This window comes from Urocitellus parryii, chromosome 2 (assembly GCF_045843805.1).
Source record: "Urocitellus parryii isolate mUroPar1 chromosome 2, mUroPar1.hap1, whole genome shotgun sequence".
NCBI classification, from domain to species: domain Eukaryota; kingdom Metazoa; phylum Chordata; class Mammalia; order Rodentia; family Sciuridae; genus Urocitellus; species Urocitellus parryii.
The window spans coordinates 185,217,046-185,238,815 of NC_135532.1; the positions used below are offsets into that span (position 1 = coordinate 185,217,046).

Consider the following 21,770-nt stretch of genomic DNA (forward strand, 5'->3'; position numbering starts at 1 on the left):
TCGCCCTCTGCACCTGAGCTTCGGTAAAGCACCTGAAATCTGGACAACACACACTTATACATAAGTACTTGCTGAAAGAATGTGGTTAGAACTCCATCCCTTGCCTACTGAAACATTCCCCACCTTGCCTGCCCTGGTTGGAAAAGCCCTAGCTACACCCCTCATTCCACCCACCCCAGCTTCCCGAGCTTAAAACACAGCAGTGGGTGCACGTTCCCCTAAGGCCCTCTACAAACACAGAAGCCCACAGGAGGCAGGAAGAGGAACTGCTTCGCGCCCAGACGAGGCCGCCATCTTGGCTGAGGTGGCCGGAAGTGGCTGGCGCGCGGGCGCGGACTGAGGCTGCGCGGCTGCCCCGCCGCAGGTCCTGGGCGCCCGCGGCGTTGCAGCGTTGGCTCGCAACACTGTGCGGTGCCGTCCGGCAACCACAAACCTTCTCCGCGGGGTTTCGCCTGTGCTTCCTCCCACCGCCCCAGCCGCTGTCCTACTCCTCCGCCAGGGTTCGTGCAGCGGCTCGCACACCCTTCGGCTGGGGTGCGCGCTCTGCACCTGCCTGCCCGAAAACATGTTGCGGGAGCCCGAGAGCCGGGGTCTCCCGAGCCCTCAGGCCGCGGGGGAGCAGCACGGCGGCCAAGACGGTGAGACCGTGGCCTTGACCGCCTCTCAGGAGTTGGCCCCGAGCCCCCTCCTGCAGGAGGGCATCAAGGAGGGCCTGGGTGCCATGAGGGAGGGGGCTGCGGAGCCCGCCCCCACCCGCCAAGGCGCGAGGACCTTGGCAGCCAAAGCCCTGGCGCGGCGCAGGGCCTACCGCTGTCTGAATCGGACGGTGGCTGAGGTGGTGCACTTTCTGCTGGTGAAGGACAAGAAGAAGAGTCCCGTCACACGCTTTGAGATGGTGAAGTATGTTGACGGAGATTTGAAGGATCTGTTCCCGGAGATCATCGCAAGGGCCGCAGAGCATCTGCGGTATGTCTTTGGTTTCGAGCTGAAACAGCTTGACCGCAAGCACCACACTTACATCCTCATCCACAAACTAAAACCTCTTGAGGAGGAGGAGGATCTGGGAGGAGATGGCCCCAGATTGGGTCTCTTAATGATGATCTTGGGGCTTATCTACATGAAAGGTAATAGCGTCAGGGAGGCCCAGGTCTGGGACATGCTGCGTCGGTTGGGAGTGCTGCCTTCAAAGTATCACTTCCTCTTTGGGTACCCGAAAAGGCTTATTATGGAAGAATTTGTGCAGCAGCGATACCTCAATTACAGGCGGGTGCCTCATACCAATCCACTGGAATATGAATTCTCTTGGGGTCCCCGAAGCAGCCTGGAAATCAGCAAGATGAAAGTCCTGGGGTTCGTGGCCAGGCTCCATAAGAAAGAACCCCAGCACTGGACAGTGCAGTACCGTGAAGCCCTAGCAGATGAGGCCGATAGGGCCAGAGCTGAGGCCAGTATGAGGGCTAGAGTAAGAGCCAGAGCCAGTGCAAGGGCCGGTCTCCACCACTAGTGAGGACTAGAGGAAAGCTGGCCAACAAGAGCCCCCTGGGTATGGAAGCTACTGTCTTCTACTGTCTTGAGTCACAAGTAGTATAGGTGGGGGAGAGTAGTTAGTTTCTGAAAAAATTGTGTAACTTTAGTATTTAGGTTATGTTAAATCTAACATTGTTAAATCATTTATAAACGAGATGGGTCTTTTTTTCTGTAGGATTTTGATGTAGAATTTTACTGTCTTTGTAAAATGGATTGAAAAACTTTGCATTTTATTCTGTGTTCTTAAAACAGATTATGCAGCATTGTAATGTAATGTACCTCAGCAGTGGGATCTAGTACCAAGGGAAAAAAATAGCTGATTTGGTGTCTAGCTTCCAATACTTTTTGTCTGTTGTATTAAAAAAAAAAAAAAAAAAAAAGACTGATAACCTACCTCTATTTTCTTGTTCTTTTGGTATCTGGAAGAAAAGTTAAATCCAGTAAATAGTAGTATACCCTGGTACACTTAATAAATTAAACATGTAAAGCATCTTTTTTTGTGATGCACTGTTTTGGGCATTTGGGGATAGAATGTGTCCCTTTCTTTAAGAGTTGGAGAAGTTACAATGTGGTGAGTTGAAAGCTACACATGTACACCTAACCCAAGCTGGGGGTGATTGGATGAGGTCTGCTTGAGGTTAGCTAGTAAGACCCCTTGGGGGTTTGGGGATGTGGGTCAAGCGGTAGCGTGCTCGCCTGGCATGCATGCGTCCCGGGTTCGATCCTCAGCACCACATGCAAACAAAGATGTTGTGTCTGCTGAAAACTAAATAATAAATATTAAAATTTCTCTCTCTCTCTCTCTTTAAAAAAAAAAAACAAAAGACCTCTTGGGTTCTAGGGGAGGAGAAAAGGAAAGAACAGAGAAAGAAGATGCTATTAGGGGAGGGTTGAAGAAGGTATTAAAAATTATTTAAACTGAGCTCAGTGGTGCATGCCTTTAATTCCATCAGCTTGGGAGGCTGAGGCAGGAGGATCTTGAGTTCAAAGCCAGCCTCAGTAAAAGTGAGGCACTAAACAACTCAGTGAGACCCTATCTCTAAACAAAATACAAAATAGGGCTGGGGATGTGGCTCAGTGGTCAAGTGCCCCTGAATTCATTCCTCGGTACAAAAAAAAAAAAAAGATTTTAAGATTGCAGATGCTCATCAATAGAGTGGGAAACAGACCTGAAACATGGCAGATTTGGAAAATACCCTACATTTGCAAGTGCTCTTGCTCTAGGTCAGTTACAGTGTACAATGATGATCACCATAAGCATTCTGGCCTGCTCCATCTTCCTTCTCAACCTCTACAAGTTTCCCTCTTCTACCAAAGCCCTCAGAGGCCAAATAGTGTAACAATTCTGAAATCTGTAGTGTGGATGGAGAATGCATAGAAAGTCTCCTACTACTGGAAACTTCTACTTCAAGATCTCCCCTGGCGCTTGTAAGCCCAGTGCTCTCTTCCATGTTTCTACCTGCTGGTTTCTACTCACCTCCTTCTATTTGGTGAAGACCTGTGAGGCATCCCTCACATTCCTTGAAGCATCTTAGATATACCATGCCTACCACCTTCACTTTGGGAATAATCCTGGAGAAAGGGCACATACAAATAATAGGGGACTTAGTGGAATAGATTCACACCAGAGATAGGTGTGGGGGGATTGTGAAATCATACAGCTGTCATAATTGAAAAGCTGTTTTCTCTTTGCTGTGATTTTTCTGCTTTCATTTGTGTCCAAATAACATTTTTTAATATGTTAAGGTGGGCATACAAATTACTTTGGGATACAGTTCTGGGGATCCAACAAATCAGACCAAAAGCTATTAAGATAAAAAAGTTTACTAATGATTAAAATATGACCTTTTTGTTGTTATTTAGTACATTTTAAATTTTCTAATATTTTTATTTGTAAAATGTGACTTCTGAGTAGTTTGTAATTCATTAAACAAAATATTGAGTGCCCACTGTGTGCCGGTGTCTTTGATGAATACTGATGTTATTGGGAAGCTGGCTTTGCTCTCAAGGAGCAATAATAGTGATCATTTCTCACATTTGTCTTTTCTCACAGTGGCTGAGAGGTCAGCAGTGTGTGTACCTAAAGGTTAGATTACTTGATGATTAGCCTAAGGTCACTTGATTAGTAAAAAATAGCAACAAGACTAGAACCAAAGTCTTTGCCTGCTGATGCAGTGTGTTTCATTCTAGCACATTGTTCCTCATTTCTGGCCTTTGATTTATTGTGTGTGGTTTTAGTTATCACAACTCCAAGAAACAAGTTAGGCAAGTGTAATTATCTCTTTAAGGGAATGAGGTGTAGAATAGAAATACTCTTTTATCAGTGACAGAGATGGCTTTGCTCAAGGCAAACATAGCACAGGTTAACAGTACCATTTATCAAACATCTACTATAGGCCAAAGCATTTCTCCCCTACTTTTAAAGTCACATTACAAAGCAGACGTTACTAACCACTTCCATTTTACAAATACTAATGGTACTTGTCATTTATTCAATTCCTAAGATGAGTCAGCTTTTTTATGCTTATACATTTTGGGGGAGGCAGGGCAGGGTTACCCGGGATTGAACTCAGGGGCATTCAACCACTGAGCCACATCCCCAGCCCTATTTTGTATTTTATTTAGAGACAGAGTCTCACTGATTTGCTTAGTGCCTCACCATTGCTGAGGCTGGCTTTGAACTCAAGATCCTCCTGTGTCAGCCTCCCAAGCTGCTGGGATTACAGGTGGGAGCCTCCACGCCTGGTACTTTATACAAGTTTTAATGATTTTTAAATAATAGTCTTACAGGATAAATATCTGTTTCATTTTGTACTATTCAAATGGAACTCAGAAGCTGTAAAAATCTCACAGAGAGTCTGAAAGATCAAGGTTTGGAGCTGGAGTCTGACCGAGTCACGAGCCTGCACTTTTTGCTATTTTACATTTCCTTCTTGGAACTTCTTCCAGACTTGGGTCATCTGTCACCTGACTCATCTTTCTTTAGACTCCACAGTCTGTCTGGAGATATAAGAGCTGTGTAGCCAAGGTGATTATGGCAAGATGCTGGCCTGCAGAAAAGTAAAAAGAAGGCTAAAATATAAAGTTGGGGATTATCTGTGAGCATGGATTTCAGCTCTGCCTGCTCTCTCCTCAGTGTTCTCAAAATGCTGACTACAGGTCGAGTGTCTTTTTCCTCAAACTTCCTATATTTTGCCCTTTTTGGCGGTGTTTCCTCAGTGTTTCATTTCCTCTCTCTAGTAAGCCTCAAATTAGTCATTAATTCCATGGGATAATCAAATAACATTGTGGACCTACACAAATGTGATTCCCAATGTTGTTTCTAGATTGTACAGATGGCAGAACTTGTACCCCTGCTTCAGGATGAAAGACCTCCCATTGTAACAAGTGGCATCATCCTTCTCAGAAATGCTGAGAGTATGGCCACTGGGCCCATGTGGCCATGGTCAGGGCAAAATATGTATTCCCTTATTGCTTATGGTCATTCATATGAGGGAGAAGGAAGGCCTAGATCCCCCATCTGGCTCCCCTTTAGATAGTAGATAGAACTAGATCTTCCTGAGCAAAACAATGTGTGTGTATGGGGTTGGAAGGATTTGCTTGAGAGAGTAGTGGCAGATGGGTCCAAATCATATTTAGAGTGCAACTAGGCAGCAAAGCAATGAAGGAAATTCCCTTGAAAACTATGAATCACGTCTTGAACAATGGGAAGGTCAATGTTTTATTTAGAGACAGGGTCTCACTGGGTTTCTTAGGGCCTTGCTAAATTGTTGAGGCTGGCTTTGAATTCATGATCCTCCTTCCTCAGCCTCCTGAGCCGCTGGAATTACAGGCATGCACCACTATCCCTGGCTGGAGTTGGGAATTTTGACTCATTGAAAGTAGGAAAAGGAGTGCTGGGAAACAGGCGCAGGTTACAGTTCCAGCCACCAGCAGTTACACAGGGCTCCAGAGGTGGCAGCTCATTTGTAGTCCCAATCACAGTTTCAGGCCCAATCACAGTTTCCACTTGAGGTAATTATGTTTCATGCCTTGGTCATGATGGCAGCTGATACTTGTGCAAATTATTCCTCAGATCTTGCAGTCCAGCAGAGATGGCAACAATTAACCTCCCAGCAGAAAATGTATTGACTAAGGAAGTTAGGTATTCTGAAAAGAGTCCTAATCAAGGTCTTTTAAAAGTGATGACTGTGTGACCTTGAACAAGGAATATCAGTTTGAAAAATGAAGATTTAGGGAAGAGTTTAGTGGATGATTGGAGAAAGGATGAGCCACAGTCCATACCCCTCACCCCAGCCTAGGAGTTAATGTCAGACTTTGCCTAATTCCCCAGCCAAGTGTGATCCAAACAGTGGCAGATAGCATTAATTAAAGTTTTGTGCCAGGTGTGGTGCTATGTGCGATTCCACATGGTCTCCTGCATCGGCAGAACAGCCCTATGATGCAAGTTCCACATTGCTAATGTTAGAATACTATAAGGAAACCACGGGGAAGAAAAATTCCTCCCATTCTGTCAATGCACAAGTTGGCCAAGTTCATGACATTACTAGTGGAGAGCAGATTGAGAACTTGAACCCAAATATTTCAGGTGGTGCTGGTTTTCCACTCTACTGGTCCTCAGAGGATCCTTAGGGAGCAGCCAACCTCCTGTAGGAAAAATGGGTTGAGAAGGAAGGAAAGAAAAACACGGACACTTCTCATTTCCATCAAACCCCAGAGCATCCAGGATTGGAAGTTGGAGGTGGTGATGAGGGACAGGGGCAAATCAGCTTCTCTGGTTGTAGAACTCTAATGGAGAGGCGAGTCCATTTTTTGAGGGATTATGCCCCTCAGATGTCTCCCAGACTCGCCACAGTGGCCCAGTGTTCATGTGGTATGGCAACAGCATCCATAGCCTAAGAAAGATTCCAGAGGTCACATCCCCAAACCATAATGATAAAGGAGACCTCTTGAAATGCAAGGCTCCTGGTCCTTGCAGCAGACAGGTCTGCATTCCAATCCCACTCTGCCCATGATAGCAAGGTGGCTTCAGCTGGGTTACCTAACCTCTCTTTGGTGTTCTCATTTTTCAAATAGAGATAATCACACCTACTTCAAAACACTGTGAAGGCTGCATAAGGGAATTACCAGTACACTATCTTGTACTTGCTAACTATGGTTATTATAAAGTATATTCACTCATTTAGCAAGTATTTATTGAGCATCTTCTAGATGCCAGGCATACACATAGGTGGGAGATTATAGCAGATAACAAACTAGACAAACATCTTTGCCCTCAGAGCTTTACAGGCTAGGGTGAGGAGACATAATAAAGTATGATACACCGCCTATCAGATAATGTGTCTGTCCAACGGGAAATGAAGTAGGAAATGGGGAGAGAGTGCTAGGAGGGTGTTCAGTCTTAAAGAACTTGAGAAATGACAATCAAGTCACAACTGGAGGCTATAAGAGGGGAGAGGGAGAGAAGCTGTCTGGAGGGACTGGAGAAGGGAACCCAGCAAAGGAAACTGAAAAGTATGCAGGCCCAGGCTGGGAGCAGGCCAGGTGCTCTTGAGAAATATCTCCATCCAGCAAGAGAGATGAGTGGAGGGGGTGGATTGGTGGCAGGAGAGCCATTCCTTATGGTGAAGAAGCTGGCAGAGCTGCAGGTGTACCTGCGACAGGCAGTAAACATACTAAGCACACAGGCCACACGCAGGTCTAGTGCTGCCCCTGAGTTACTAGAGGCACAGCTTTAGGCACACCAGAGACTTCCACTGAGCCTTAAAATGGAAAGAAGATAAAAATATTCTTTATTCACAGCTTTCTTTTTTGGTACTGGGGATTGAACCCAGGGGCGCATGACCTCTGAGTCATATCCCTAATTCCTAGCCCTTGAGAAAGGGTCTTGATAAATTGCTTAAGGCCTTGCTAAATTGCCAACGTTGCCTGGAATTGGAGATCCTCCTGCCTCAGCCTCCTGAGTTGCTGGGATTACAGGCATGTGCCACCATGCCCGGCCTAACTTTGTTTTTTCTAATTACAAATGCTTATAGTAGAAAAATTGGAAGACCTTGTAAAAATACAAAGAAGAAAATAAACTTCCCTACAATGCTGGCACCCCGAGGTAACCATAGTTAACAGTGTGGGCTTTTTTTCTGTCTCGCATATTTTGTTTTCACTTGCCTAGGGTATAAATTATTTGTTGCTACCTTAACTGTGAGTTGCAGTGACCCTGAGCACCACCCCACGCACCTCACTTCTGAGTACTCCTAATGGGGCATGTCACATGATGTCACTGCAGTTGTGAGCAGGGTTCATGGAGTCCACGGAAGGATATGGGGATGCTCCTTGTAGTGTCCTCAGAGTCCATGCATGGCTGCGGCCTCCTCTGGTGCCTCTGGTTTGGAGCAGATGTGGAGTTTTGTGTGGAGATGGACACAATGTGTTCTCCCCCAGCTCTATGCCTAAACATGTCACCTGGGTCCCAAAGTGACAGTGCTAGGGACCCTTCAATCTCTTCAGGAAGACAGCTTGTCTCTATTGTGCTCTCCCAACTTTAGCTAAAACAGCCACCTCAGTGGGGTCGGGTTCAGATTTCCTCTCTCCCCAGGTCCTCCTCAAACCTCCAGGAGGAAAATAAAAAGAAGGCAGTCCCCTGTCCCAATGCTGGCTACCTACCTTGCCGGGGCAGAACAGTTAACAGCTGTATTCAGGCTGACCCAGTGACTACACAGGGTCAGGTTCATGTTGATTTCCCCAAAACAAAGAAAAATCTGCCCCAGGGCTGAACTCAATTTTCTACTTCTAGCAAACTGCTACTAATTTTTCCCAGCTTCTCTTCACCATTTTCTAAAACCGTAGGGTGCAAGTCAGAGCCAGAGATTTAGCATTGAAGATGGCATTACACGGTGCCCAGCTGCAATTTCAATTACTCTGAAGGCTGTAGCAGGAAGATCACAAGTTGGAGGACAACCTCAGCAACTTAGCAAGACCCTGTTTGAAAATAAAAAGGGCTGAGGATGCAGCTTGGTGTACAGCATTCCTGGAACCAATCTCTAGTACCTTGGGAAGTTGAGGGGAGGCCAGGCCAGAATTTAGATAAGGGATTCCAGGCAGGGGAAACAACTTCATCTAGCAAAGGTAGAATGGCAGGCATGTGCACGGTGTCCCCTTTCAGCTTAGCCTAGAGGGTGCTTTGGATGGAGAGAATGAGGGGTGGGCAGCGGCGGGGTGCAGAGGGGAGCAGTGAGCACAGGCGGTGCTTTGGGAAAGCGGGCTGCTGGTTGTGAGGCAGGCAGGCTAGGGAGGCTAGGGGCAAAGAGGCTGAGTGGGAGACCCTGGCAATAGCCCAAATGAGAGTTGATGATAATGGTAGCAACAGGAATCAGGGGAGGGAAGGACTGGTTGGGGGAATAACTTGAAATGATTACTGATTGATTGACTATGGGAAATGAAACACAGGGAGATGTGAGATGTGACTCAGCAGTTTCCAGCTGATGGGACCGGAAGGATGCTGTGTGGCAGTCATTAATCAGCATAGCTGATGCTCAGAGGGATCTGGTTTGGGGGCAAGAAGGTAGATATGATTTCAGGCACATCGAGTCTCAGTTGTTCAGTTGGACATCTAATGGACACCTAGAAATGAGGCAGAGGAGGGACACTGAAGCTGGGGGCAGAGGCTTTGAGACATCTTCTCAGAGGACACAGCCAAAATTATGGGCCTTCTCCTCAGAAAAGAGTAGAGGGAAGAGAGCAGGAACCAGCCCTATTGCTCCCTTATTGCTCTTGGAGAAAACATGAATCTTGGGGGTCCCAGGCAGATCACCTAGCAGTGCTTCCTCAGTTGCCTGTTGTGGGGACCTTCTAGGTTCACTTCTACAAATAATCAGGAGCGTAAGGAGAAGGAAGCAGCGTGGCCAGGGCATTGTAGATCTGGGCAAAGAAAGGCTCAAGTTGTCACAGGTGGGTGTCAGCAAGCAGGTGGCTGAGTATTCTTCACATGCACCGAAAAAAGAACTGCTAGCTTCAGAGTCACACTGCAGCTGGAAGGACCCACAACAGACCTAAGCCAAGGCTGAAATCAGCCAACTCAGGATGTCAGACTTAGCAGGCTTTCTCTCCTTGCTTAGAATGGAACTTTCCAGGCAACTCCAGCACCTTTAATCATACCTGAGATCTCTACAGCATATGATATGTCCTGAGAGAAGGAGGTTCTCACTTGGGGAGAACGCATACCTTTGGACCTTTCAAACATATCAGGCACTTAGCTCAGTCAAAAATACACACTTCAGTGTGTATATGTATGTGTGTGTGTGTGTATATATATATATATATATGTGTGTGTGTGTGTGTGTGTGTGTGTGTGTGTGTATATACACACACATACAGGGTCAGGAGAAGAGTGCATGCTCAGTAAGTATCTTGCTATTATTGTTCAGTGAATGACTGCACACATGTGACACTCACCCATGCACATGTAGGTATATGTGTGTGTGTATACATATATATATATGTGTGTGTGTGTGTATATATATACACACACACACACACACACACACACACACACACACATATACCTACACAGAAATATCTCTTCCAACTTCATAGGAAGCATGAATAAAATGGTTATTTGGCAACTTACTACCATATACCAGGTACTTTGCCTAAAGTTTTCCAACTGTTTTCACATTTAGTCTCACAACAGTTGTGAAAGAGATTATTTTCTCATTTTATAGAAAACTGAGACAGTATTTTGCCTAAGATCACAAGCTTAGAAGATAACATATGGTCCCTAACCTGGGTCAGTCTATGCATACTGAAGTTATTCTTTATTGTTCATTGTACATAGCCATCCCCGCCAGATAAAAAATCCCCATAGAATATGAGCTCTGCCAGAGCAGAGATCTTTGCAGATGTGTCTCAAGTCCCTAAAACAGGGTCAGGAGAAGAGTGCATGCTCAGTAAGTATTTTGCTATTATTGTTCAGTGAACGACTGCACACATGTGACACCCGTTCACATGCACATTTTCACAGCTACTCCCACCTTCACACACACTTAGATACAGATCAAAGCCACAGCCCAAGCCAGGTGGTGATACATGCCTTTGATCCCAACTACCCAGAAGGCTGAGGCAGGAGGATCTCCAATTCCAAGCAACCTTGGCAATTTAGCAAGACCCTATCTCAAATAATAATAATAATAATAATAATAAAGAAAATAATAAAGTTGAGGATGTAGCTCATTAGTAAAGCACCCCTGGGTTCAACCCCCCCAGTACCAGGATGGGGAATAGAGGGTACCACTTCCTGAAAGGTGGGTGGACCCAGGTCTCAGCCCCAACTGGCCTGCTCCTAGAGGGGTGACTTGGGAACCAGAAGCTGTGGTGGTCTCTTCAGCCTCTTTCCTGAGTAGGCAACCAGACCTCTCTCCAGCCTTAGCACAGCCTACCTCCTTTTCTTAGCTCTATCAAAACAAAGAATTTTTCTAAAAGATCTTTATTAAGAGAAAAGAGAGAGAAAAAAGCAAATCCAGAGACTCCAAGCCCTTGCATGGCTAAGTTTACAGAACCAATTCTTCTCCCCTCAAATCTGACCACAGCCAGGCTCTGCTGGTGGGGTGATCGGCACCCAATGCCCAGGCCCTGGCTTGGGTGCCCTGCATGTGGCTCAGATGCCCAGCTGGAGGCAGCGCAGGTTGGCATATCTGCTCAATCTGGGGGTTCTCACTTCCTCCAGATCCTGCTTCTGCTGCTTCTGCTGCTGCTCTCAGGACACAGACCCTCCTGCCTTTCTGGCCTGAAACTAACTATAATGTAGATCCTCCTTGCCATCTGCTGTGCCCTAGGCTTGTAAACCAGGCTGGTCCAACCCAGACCATCCAGTTGGACTGTGCCAATCCTCAGCTTAAAACTCAAACAAATCTTTGTTCTTTCCTAGAGCCCCAAGCAGGAGCCCCTCCACCTCTCGGTCTCATTCCACTCCACCCCATCGGCAGGTCTCCAGCTCTATTTGCAAAGCAGTTCTGAAGGCTATACCAGAGCCCAGGAAACAATCCAGCCCTTCCCAACCCTGGTGATTTATACCCCTCACCTCCCTCTCAGTCACGAACACACACATATGTGAGTGTGTGTGCGCTTACGCTCATACACACACACACACACACACACACACACACACACACACGCCAGCCAATCCCGAGGCTCTATCCATCCAGACACCTCAGATGACTCCAGATCAGACTCTGGACCAGTGTGTCAACATCACCAGGACCTTTGGATCGAACTGTAAATTCCTGAGCCCACCCAAGACCTGCTGAATCAGAAACTCTGTGGGTGAGGCCCAGAAGCCAGCACTTTTAACAAGCTGGGGAGCAGCTTTTCTACTCCAAATCCAAAAAGCACCACCCCAGATCTAAATTCCACACACTCTGATGCATGCACATATAATAACAATAGCTAAAACATTTATTAAGCACTTACTTTGTGCCCAGGAAGTATTTTCGCATATTAACTAACTTAACTCTTATAAGGACCTCGTGGGGGAGGCATGTGAATATCCCCACTTCACAGTAACTTGTCCCAAGTTCACAGCCAGTTGGTGGGAAAATCAGGAATGGAAACCAGGCCTGTGACTTTTGAGCCTACCCACGACTGCCACACTTTCTCTAGTACACATGAGTACACAACCACCCAGATTCCAACACCTACCACACACAACACCCCCATCTCTCAGAGCTCACCAACGAAGAAACTGAAGGCCAGAGTGATTGGAAAGACTCTTGGCTCCTCTCTCACCCCAAATCTGGCCTACACGTATCTGAGCCCAGAGCCAGCAGCCACAGGAGCCAGACCAGGGATTTTGAGCTGTAGCTGCAGAACTTTGGCAGCACCCTCGGGCCCCTGAGGCCCAACCTTGCCTGCTGCAGTGAGCTTGTCTACTACAGGCCAGGGGCCTGGACCCTCCCCATGGTCGCCTCTGCCCTGCATGTCTAGGCTCCCTGAGACCTGAGCCCCCTGACAGGGCCCTTCTGGAATGCTACAGCCAGGGAGCAGATGTGCTTGCAGCTCGCTCCAAAAACTAGTCTTCTTAGGAATCCTGCCACGGAGGAAGGCAGGGTTTGGGGGAAGGGTGGAAAAACAACTCAAATACCATAACACGGAAAAGTGATCCAAATAAAAAGCAGCAACTGTGTATCTGGAAGGAATAAACTGAGGAGGATAGGCGCGGAGCTGTGCAGCGTGGCCCTGACGCTGCCAGCCTTGGCAACCCCAGGCGGGGGTGGGTGGCCGCCAACCGGCCACAGGGCTGCTCCAGCCGGGGCTGGGCTGTGGGAAGAGCAGCGCCTGGGCCCACTGGCAGGGGGCGTGCCCCTCAGCCCCGGGGCTCAGGCACTGTACTCTGAAGCCCTCAGAAGGCCACAGAGTTGGAATGGGGTCTCAAAGGTGGCATTGGAGCCCCAACCACCCCCACTGTCTGGAGGGTTCTTACCATTCTCCACTTAAGGGTCTGCCGGGGGCTATGGAATGAGCCAGAATGACGCCCGTACTCGATGGTGTTCTGAGCATGGTGGAGAGGGGCGCTTTCTTAGAATGAAGTTGAGAAGCTCAGACAGTGGAGGGAAAGAGATGGGAAAGATCTATGCAGAATCATTCATTCTTACGGAGCCCAAATCTCCTCTCTGTAAAACAGGTACAGTTCAGCTTTATCTGTGCTCTTCAGGGTCAAACAGGAATGGAAGTGACTCTGAAAAGCTTTGGTAAATAACCTCTGCTCAGCTCCCACCTCCCTTATGACCCGTGTCCCAGGCAGAACTGAGCATTTCCACATATTGGTGCATATTTTCCTGTGAGGCAGGTATTATTAACCCATTTCACAGATGAGGACAGTAAGACTCAGAGGAATTAAGAAACCCTGAGGACGGACCCATGCAGGAGTTGAGCCAGGTGTCTCTCAATATGAGGCCCGGGCCTCTCTCTGCTGCCGTGTAGCTATAGGGCAAGGTGAGCTGGGAAGGGATGGGCAGTGTCACTGTTGGTGAGCCCAGGCAAGAGGTGACAGCCAGAGGTCCTAGCAGAGAAGACTGGCTGAGGAAGCTGGCAGAATGTGACAGGAACTCTGCTTGTGCCCAGGCCAGAGCAAGAGGCCTGGTGGGACGAGGTGTGCCCAGATCTGGAGGAACTGAAGAACCCCAGTGGCCCTTGACACGCGGAGGCCAGCATGCCAGCCAGGGTGGCCAGTCAGATGGCAGTCTCCGGGTGCCTAAGGGCATAAAGCGCTGTCATCCAGCATGGCGGAGATGGCCAGGAATGGCCAGGCAGAGCCTGGGGAACAGAGCAGGGGGAAAGGAGGAGAGGAGGGACCAGCAGGGCATCCAGCTGTTGAGACAGGTGAGGAGCTGGGCTGTTCATGCAGCAGCCCAAGATAGGTCCTGGCAGGTCACCAGGTTGGCATAGGAAGGAAATCTGCAGCCATTGCTGAGGCCCCTTGCTTCACCCAGCTGTTCCCTGAGGCTGAAGAGGCTTTTCAAGGCTCAAGCACAGGAGCTGTAAGGTCACTAGCTTTGTGACCTCAGGATACACAAGCTCTTTGAGCTCAAGAGAGCCACACCTAGACGGGAGCAGAGCAAAAGGTGTCTGTCACCTCTGCAAAGTCACCACCAGCCTCCTACCCAGTCACCTCCTCTCGGAAGCCCTCCTCTCTGACAGTCAGTGAAGCGACTCCCTCCCCAGGGCTCCAGCCCCCACTGTGCCTCCCCACTTCCTTCTAAAACGCCCAGCAGGACTGTCTGTCAGGCATCAGGGCTGTGGCTTCTCAGAGTCTCCCTGTCATGGTGCTGGTGAGAAAAGAAGGAGGGATTAAACAAATAAAAGCCCATCCAGGGGTCCTCCTACAGCAGTGGTGGTTGATCTTGATCTTAAAGGAATGATGCATTTAGATTTTACTTTTTCATCCAAAAAAAAAAAAAAAATCAAAGCTCTTCCTAGTTCCTAATGCTCATCCTTATCCATTGTCTCCAATGTTAGACCAACTCTCTCCACAACTTTTATTCATCCATTCATTCCACAAACATTTGTCGAGCACATACAATGTGCCAGGTTGGAAAGCAAAAGCTAAAAATACATGGCCTCTGTCCTCAAAGATGTAACTGTGAAGTGTCCAGGAACAGGGAATAATAAGCACATGGGTAAGTATAACCTGACTATCTATCTGGAGGATTTCACAAAAGAGACACCAAAGTTATTTATCAAAGAAGGAACAAGGAGACACAGGGTTGCTCTGTGTGGTTGTCCAGTTTGGACACTGCACAAACAGGGTGCCTATGGAGTTGGGCAATGCAGGAGCCCAGTCCTCCAAGGCTAGCAGCGGCTGAAGCCCTGTTGCTGCCTTCCGTCAACCCCCAACTCTGATCCATCTAACTGGTCCCAGGGAGTCTTTCTCCTCTAGCTCTCCTCTGAGAATTCCTTTGTCCAGCCTTCCAGAGGTTTCTTGAGGAAAATACCCCAGGAGTTCTTGTTGTCTCCATTCTGCTGCCAGCTCTATAAAGATATTTACATTTTGGGGGAAGTGTGATTCATGGGGAAAGAACTCTTTCCACAGCTCTCTAACCTTTGATGTGACCCCCAAAAACCTGTGGCTAATACAGAGTGATCTGAATCTCACAAAGCTCATAAACGCAAGAGCTGCCCTGCATTGGGCCGTGAAAAAGGCCTCTGGGCCAGCCGGCTCGGGCCACCAGCTGGAGGAACATTCTCTTTCCCACCCTACACCAACAGCCCTCCCCCAACCCTGCACTCTCCTGGCAGCTCTTGTGGGGCCAGTGGCCTGGGGGCCCCAGCGGCTGGCAGGGGAGGCTTGCCAAGGCCTCCCATGGCCTGCCAGTCCATGGCTGGTCCCAGCATCTCTGCCCCTCCAATCCTGGCAAGAAAGAGCTCTGTTGAGCAAGAGGGAGACAAGCCAGGGAAAGAGGTTTCAAAGACAGCCTCCTTGATGGGAAGAACAGCTGGGACCAGAAAGATGCTTAGGAATTATAGGTGCCCCATCTGAAAAGGTCATGCCTATTGTGGACAAGGGTAGCCACAGCCCCCGGCTCAGACCCAGGCTTCTGGAAATTTCCTTGCAAAACAGTATAATAAACTCTCTCTTTTTTTTTCTTTCCATGAAAATGGTTTACCAGTAGCAGATTTAATGAAATAATATTCCTGTTCTCTAGATAGTAGGTGTTTTGTTTTGTTTTGTTTTTGCTTTTGTGTTTTGGTATCAGGGATTGAAGCCAGGGGCACTTTACCAGTGAGCTGCATCCAAGTCCTTTTTATTTTTATTTTTTATTTGGAAACGGGGTTTCACTCAGTTACCGAGGCTGGCCTTGAACTTGCGGTCTTCCTGGCTCAGCCATTGCTGGGATTATAGGCGTACGCCACTGTGCCCAGTGGTGCAGGTCTTTCGAAAGAAGGGTATGCAACAAGCTGGGCAAGGTGGGAGCTAGCGAGATAACGAGATGCCCACACAGTGCCAGGCTTCTAGTGGGCGATGCATAAATGCTCACTGTTAGGGTAGTGTTTTGTTTTATTACTTGAGCAATCCTGGAGAGAGGGGCTGAGCAGGCTGGGAAACTATACAGTTTCCAGGAACTGGTCTGAGGGTCTGCCTGCCTACGCTCAGGGGGCCCAGGGAGACCTCAGGCTAGGATTTCACGTCAGGAAGTCGGCTGGCTGCGCCAAAGGACTTTTGTGCTCCTGCTGCTCCTGCTGAAAATAGCACCACTCACGCCTGGCCTCGAAGGCAGAGGGACAGAGCGGCAGAATTGAACTGAGGGTGGCTCAGGACACCCAGTCTAGGACCATCTTTCCTTCCTCCCACCCTCCTCCTCACTCCCCACGGTAATTTGAAAGTCAAAAGCTCTTGAAACCAGTTTTTGTCACTGGGTTTGGACACCCCCCCCTCCACCCAGTGGGGTCCTGGGCCACCGCACTCTCCAAAGCAGGCAAATGGAGACTGGGCTGGCTGCCAGCGACACTCTCCTGATCTTAGCAAACCTGCCCCCATCACTTCTCTTCTAACAGGTAGGTGACACGGACACTTGACCCAGACTCGAGATAAGAGGGGCTGGGCGCGGTGGTGGTAGCACACGCCTGTAATCCTAGCTAACTCAGGAGGCAGAGGTAGGAGGATCACAAGTTCAAGTCCTCCCGGTCAGCAAGACCCTGTCTCAAAAATTAAACAATAAAATAAAATAAAAGGCTGGGGGGTAGCTCAGTAGTAAAGCATTGTCTAGCATGTGTGAGGCCTCCCTAAACAACCCCCCCCCAAAAAAAAGATAAGATAGGAAAGTGAGGTCACTTCATGCCCCCTCTGAGTCTCTGAGTACTGGAAGGGATGTGGGGGCAGGGAGGCTTATTGCCTGGAAAGCCTTTCTAGAGATTTCTCTTCCCCCAATGGCCCAGGCTGCACCAGGTTTCTTCCCCAAGGGTCGAGGCTTGATTATAGGAAGAACTGGGTCATGTCCTGCTGGGGGCCACTAATGGGCTCCAGGTGCAGAGCCTACAAATCTCCATATTCTTGCAACACCACCCTGGCCCTGAGGCCTCTACCTCTCAGCTTGGTGACCTCACTCCCAACCACCCTGGCCCTGAGGCCTCTACCTCTCAGCTTGGTGACCTCACTCCCAACGCCTGTCGAATGTTACCTACTTCCCATTGCCCCACCTCCATTTTCATCAAATGCTCACTTTCTCCACTGAAAAGAGAACTGAAAGGACCTCCTTTTGGTGTGTGCGAGGTATCACACAAAGGGAGAGGCCCTATGCAGCTCAAGTTTACTATATTTTCTTATGATTTTTTTTTTGGGGGGGAAGGAGTGGGGTGGGTGGGCAGGGCTGTAGATGGAACCCTAGCCTCACCCCTGCCTGGCAAGGGCTCTACCAGTGAGCTACATTCTCAACCCTCTCATGTTGGATCTCAGAATTTGTAGTCAGGAAACAGTATTTACTGTTTGAAGCCTCCATGGCTTCCTTAGTGAAGTAGAGATGATAACAATAACACCCACAAGGTCATTGTTGAGCCCAGGAAGTAAGATAAGGTATGAGAAAGTGCTTTCCGAACTGGAGAGGGCCACACCGTCACCATCATCGCTGTACTGCCCTAAAAGCAGCCACTGTCCCCGGAAGTAGCCCTCATAAGATAAGGTATGAGAAAGTGCTTTCCGAACTGGAGAGGGCCACACCGTCACCATCATCGATGTACTGCCCTAAAAGCAGCCACTGTCCCCGGAAGTAGCCCTCCAGCCTGTGTATGTTTTTCAAGGAAACATCACCAAGCCTTCTAACCTGGAGTCCTCCATCCGGCTCTGCCATCCTGAATGGAAGCTTGGCCAGGGGAGGTGGGCCAGTGGGAGGCCAGCCCCTCACCAGCCTCCAGCAAGGACAGTGATTATAACCCCCACCTCAAAAAAGAGAGTTTCTCAGGGCTGGGGTTGTGGCTCAGCAGTAGAGTGCTCACCTAGCATGTGCAAGGTCCTGGGTTCGATCCTCAGCACCACATAAAAATAAATAAATAAGATAAAAGTATTGTGTACAAAAAAAAATATATATATATATATATATATATTTTTTTTTTTACAAAGAGAGTTTCTCTCCAGGAGGATGCTTTGGAGAGACTGCTGCACTCCTCCAGAACCTAACTGAGAAGTTAGGAATTGGTGAGGAGCCAGCCCAGAGTCCCATGGCTTTCCCAAAGCAGCCCCTCAAGCACAGCCATAAAAAGGCTGCACTAAGAGGCCAACCCTGAAAGTCAAGTCCAGGTTCCTCTCCCAGCCCCAGAGCCTGACTCAGGAGGGGCAGCAGCTTTCCGTTGAGCCTGTACAAGGTGTAGATTTGACACTCATCTCAGTCTTGTGAGTCAGGGGTTCTTAAGCCATTTTTCAGATGAAACTCTGACTGTGTGCAATTTTCCTGATGTTACAACTTAGTAAATGGCAAGGAGCAAAACTAGACCAGATTTGAGCCAGAGTCTGATTGGCTGTGAGCTTGTAACTACCCACTGCCTACTTTATTTGCAGATTAGCCCAAAATGCCCGAGTGGGATGGGGTGGCTTCTAGGTGGGGTCTCCAACCACCCTGTGAAAGAAGAGAGTGCCACAGAGGAAAGAGGAAGTTGTTCACTCTCAGCAACTGCAGTTCTGGACTCCTGCCAGCCTGCAAACCTCAGAGAAGACCACAGGGCTGTCCTGCCCCTGGGCCCAGCCAGGAGAAATGTCAGAGTCAGCTTGCTCCAGAATTTCGCTCCAAACCCAAGGGAGGCACCCGGGAACCCCGAAGGGGGAGTTGGCGGCGGCTGCGGTGGGTCTCCCTCTTCGCTTCCTGCTACAGGCAGAGAACAACAGGGGTCTAATGATGGAGCCCACAGGATCTCATCCTGGAGAGGGCTTTGGGATGAGGAGGACACAGCTCCTCAGTCTTCCAATGCTGGATTGGCTGTGGGAAAAAATGCCTCAGTCATCACCCTGGGCAAGGCCTGGCAGGCTCCCCAGGGTGACCTGCTGGGCCTGCCACCTCTGTTCTTGTCACCTCCTAGGAAGGGACAGAGGTTGAGGGGGCCTGGACTGAGACAAAGATGAAAGAGTACACATCAAATGCTGTGGTTTTGTTAGGATGGCTCACCCCAAAGGTATTTTTCTTTTCATTTATTGCAAAAGTCACCTAGACACATGACAGAAAATTTGACAAAAAAAAAGAATTCTCTGTAGTTTCATAACACAGCCACTGGTAACGTTAAATGTATTTCCTCCCCTGGTCTCCCACCTCTTTTCATTTTTATTATTATTTTATAATTTAATAATTGTCATGATGCTGCTTCTAGAATGTGGATCCAGACTCCCACCACTTGTCTTGACTTGGTCATTGTCCTCCCAGGCCACTGTGCAGCTTGCCTGTGCTCCTGAATCCTGCAGGTGAGTCCATCCTGAGGGAGCAGGCAAAGGCCTTCATCACCAATTTAAGAACGTTTGTATTCAAGTCTTACAAATGTAGATCACATTTGGTAAAGACTTTAATAAACCGCCTATTTTGAAAGGACTAAAATTATATGGACTCAGGCCTGGTCCAGGAAATCCAGCAGCCCTTGGCTTTGGCAGACGGGGGGGGGGGGGGGGGGGGGGGGGGGGGGGGGGCTTGGGGGGGGTTGGGGGGGGGCTTGGGGGGGGGAGCAAGCTAAGGTGGAATCTGAGCCCCTGTGTACCCTGCAGGGCCTGGGTTCTCAACAGAGCTCCTGGACCAGTCATTTGCCAGGATAGACAGACTGTGGGAGAATGTTGAGTTAGAAACAAAGGAGCTTCTGTCACTTGACTGCTCTCCTTTCCAGAACCTTTCTACACTTGCTGAAGGCCTGCTGGGGGAGGCACCCTGAAACTGTCCTGGCTCACTGCTTGGAGCTCAGCATGGAGCCCCATCCTTCCCATTCCCAGCGGCTCTCCTGCCTGTCAGCCTGCTCAGGGATCCTGTCCCACAGATAACTTTATTTTATTTGTTTATTTTTATGTGGTGCTGAAGATTGAACCCAGGGCCTCACACATGCTAGGCAAGCACCCTACCACTGAGCCACACCCCGGCCTAATACTCTGAAGTTTGTTCTGCATTTACCAAAGGGCTACTGAATGCATTGTCTGAGATCTGGGCAAACAAGAAGAAACTGTCGCTGTCCTGGAGGTTTATATTCTATTTAATAAAGGATTTAAAGCAAGAGCCATCTAGTTCGGTGATAAATGACTCTCAGTCTGGATTCAGACTTACCTGGGGTTGAGTACTTCCCTTGGCTCTCCTCCACTTATTTACCAAGTAGATGTCTTTCACCTTTCTAACCTCAGCTTCTTCATCTGTAGAATGGGGTTAATCTAATTTACCTTGCAAGAGTTGTGGTAAGGATTAGAGATAATATATGTAAAGTGCCAGACATTTGGAAGGCTTTCAGAAAAGCTGGCTGTCATTAAAGCATCACAAAGCACATGTGAAATGCTAAAGGGACACCACATGAAGTGTGGTCAGAGCACTGAAGGGGGCGGGGCAAACTGTTCTAGGGCAGGGATTCTCATCCCTGGCTATGCTTTAGAATCACCTGGAGAGCATCCAATTATTCTGATATGCAGGCCTCACCCCCACCACTTAGAGCAGATCAGAGCCCAGACATGGGCATGATTCTTAGAAACTGCCTAGGAGAGTCTGGGTGCACTCAGGTTTGAGAGCCACTAATGTAGGAGATGTTTTAATTTTTGATTTGGAAAGTAAAGGGAAGGAAACCAAATGACATTAAGTTAACTAGTTTAGGGGCTGGGGTTGTGGCTCAGTGGTACAGTGCTTGCCTGGCATGTGTGAGGCACTAGGTTCCATCCTCAGCGCCACATAAAAATCAATAAATAAAGGTATTGTGTCCATCAGCAACTAAAATACATATATATGTTTTGTTATCTAGTTTATGCTAGCTGATTTTGTAGCTATGAGCTCATCTAGTCCTTCTAACAATCACTTGAAATAGATACTTTTAGTTCTACTTGAAACAACAACAACAAAAAAAATCCTGAGGTTTAGATAAGTCATGCACAAAATAGCGTTGAAAGAGAGATCTGCCCACCACCCTGCCCAGAAACTTTTTACTATATCATGCTCCAGAGCAGATCACCCAATAGAAATACATGAAAGCCAAGTGTGTAATCTCACATTTTATAGTAGCCACATTAAAAAATTAAAAAGATATCTGGGCATGGTGGCACACACCTGTAATCCCAGCAACTCAGGAGGCTGAGGCAGGAGGATCTCAAGTTCAAGGCTAGCCTCAGCAACTTAACAAGGCCCTAAACAACTTAGTGAGATCCTGTCTCAATAAAAAATAAGAATGGCTAGGGGTGTAGTTCAGTGATTAAGTGCCCCTTTGTTCAATCCCCAGTACTGAAAAAAAATTAAAAAGAGAGCTGGGGGTGTAGTTCAGTGGAAAAGCACTTGCCAAGCATGTACAAGGCCCTGGTTGAGATCCCCAGCACTGTATTTAAAAAAAAAAAAAAAAGAAAGAAAAGAAAAGTGAAATTGATATTAATATTATATTTTATGAAACCCAATATCCAGAATATTATCATTTCCACATGTAATCAATATAAAAATTATTAATAAGGTATTTTACATTGATTTTTTTTCATACTGATCCTTCAAAATCTTATTTGGAACTGGCCACAGGTGTTCAATAGCCACAGGTGGCTGGTGGCTACTATATTAGTCAGTCTA

General features: G+C 47.9%; 1 protein-coding gene across 1 annotated transcript; it reads left to right on the forward strand.

Annotated features, from left to right (window-relative positions):
- Positions 1-324: 324 nt before the first annotated feature.
- Magef1 (MAGE family member F1) lies at positions 325-2,401 on the forward strand. The gene has a single exon (XM_026389381.2). It carries the CDS (start codon positions 566-568, stop codon positions 1,502-1,504), a length of 939 nt encoding a protein of 312 aa, XP_026245166.2. The 5' UTR covers positions 325-565; the 3' UTR covers positions 1,505-2,401.
- Positions 2,402-21,770: the final 19,369 nt, after the last annotated feature.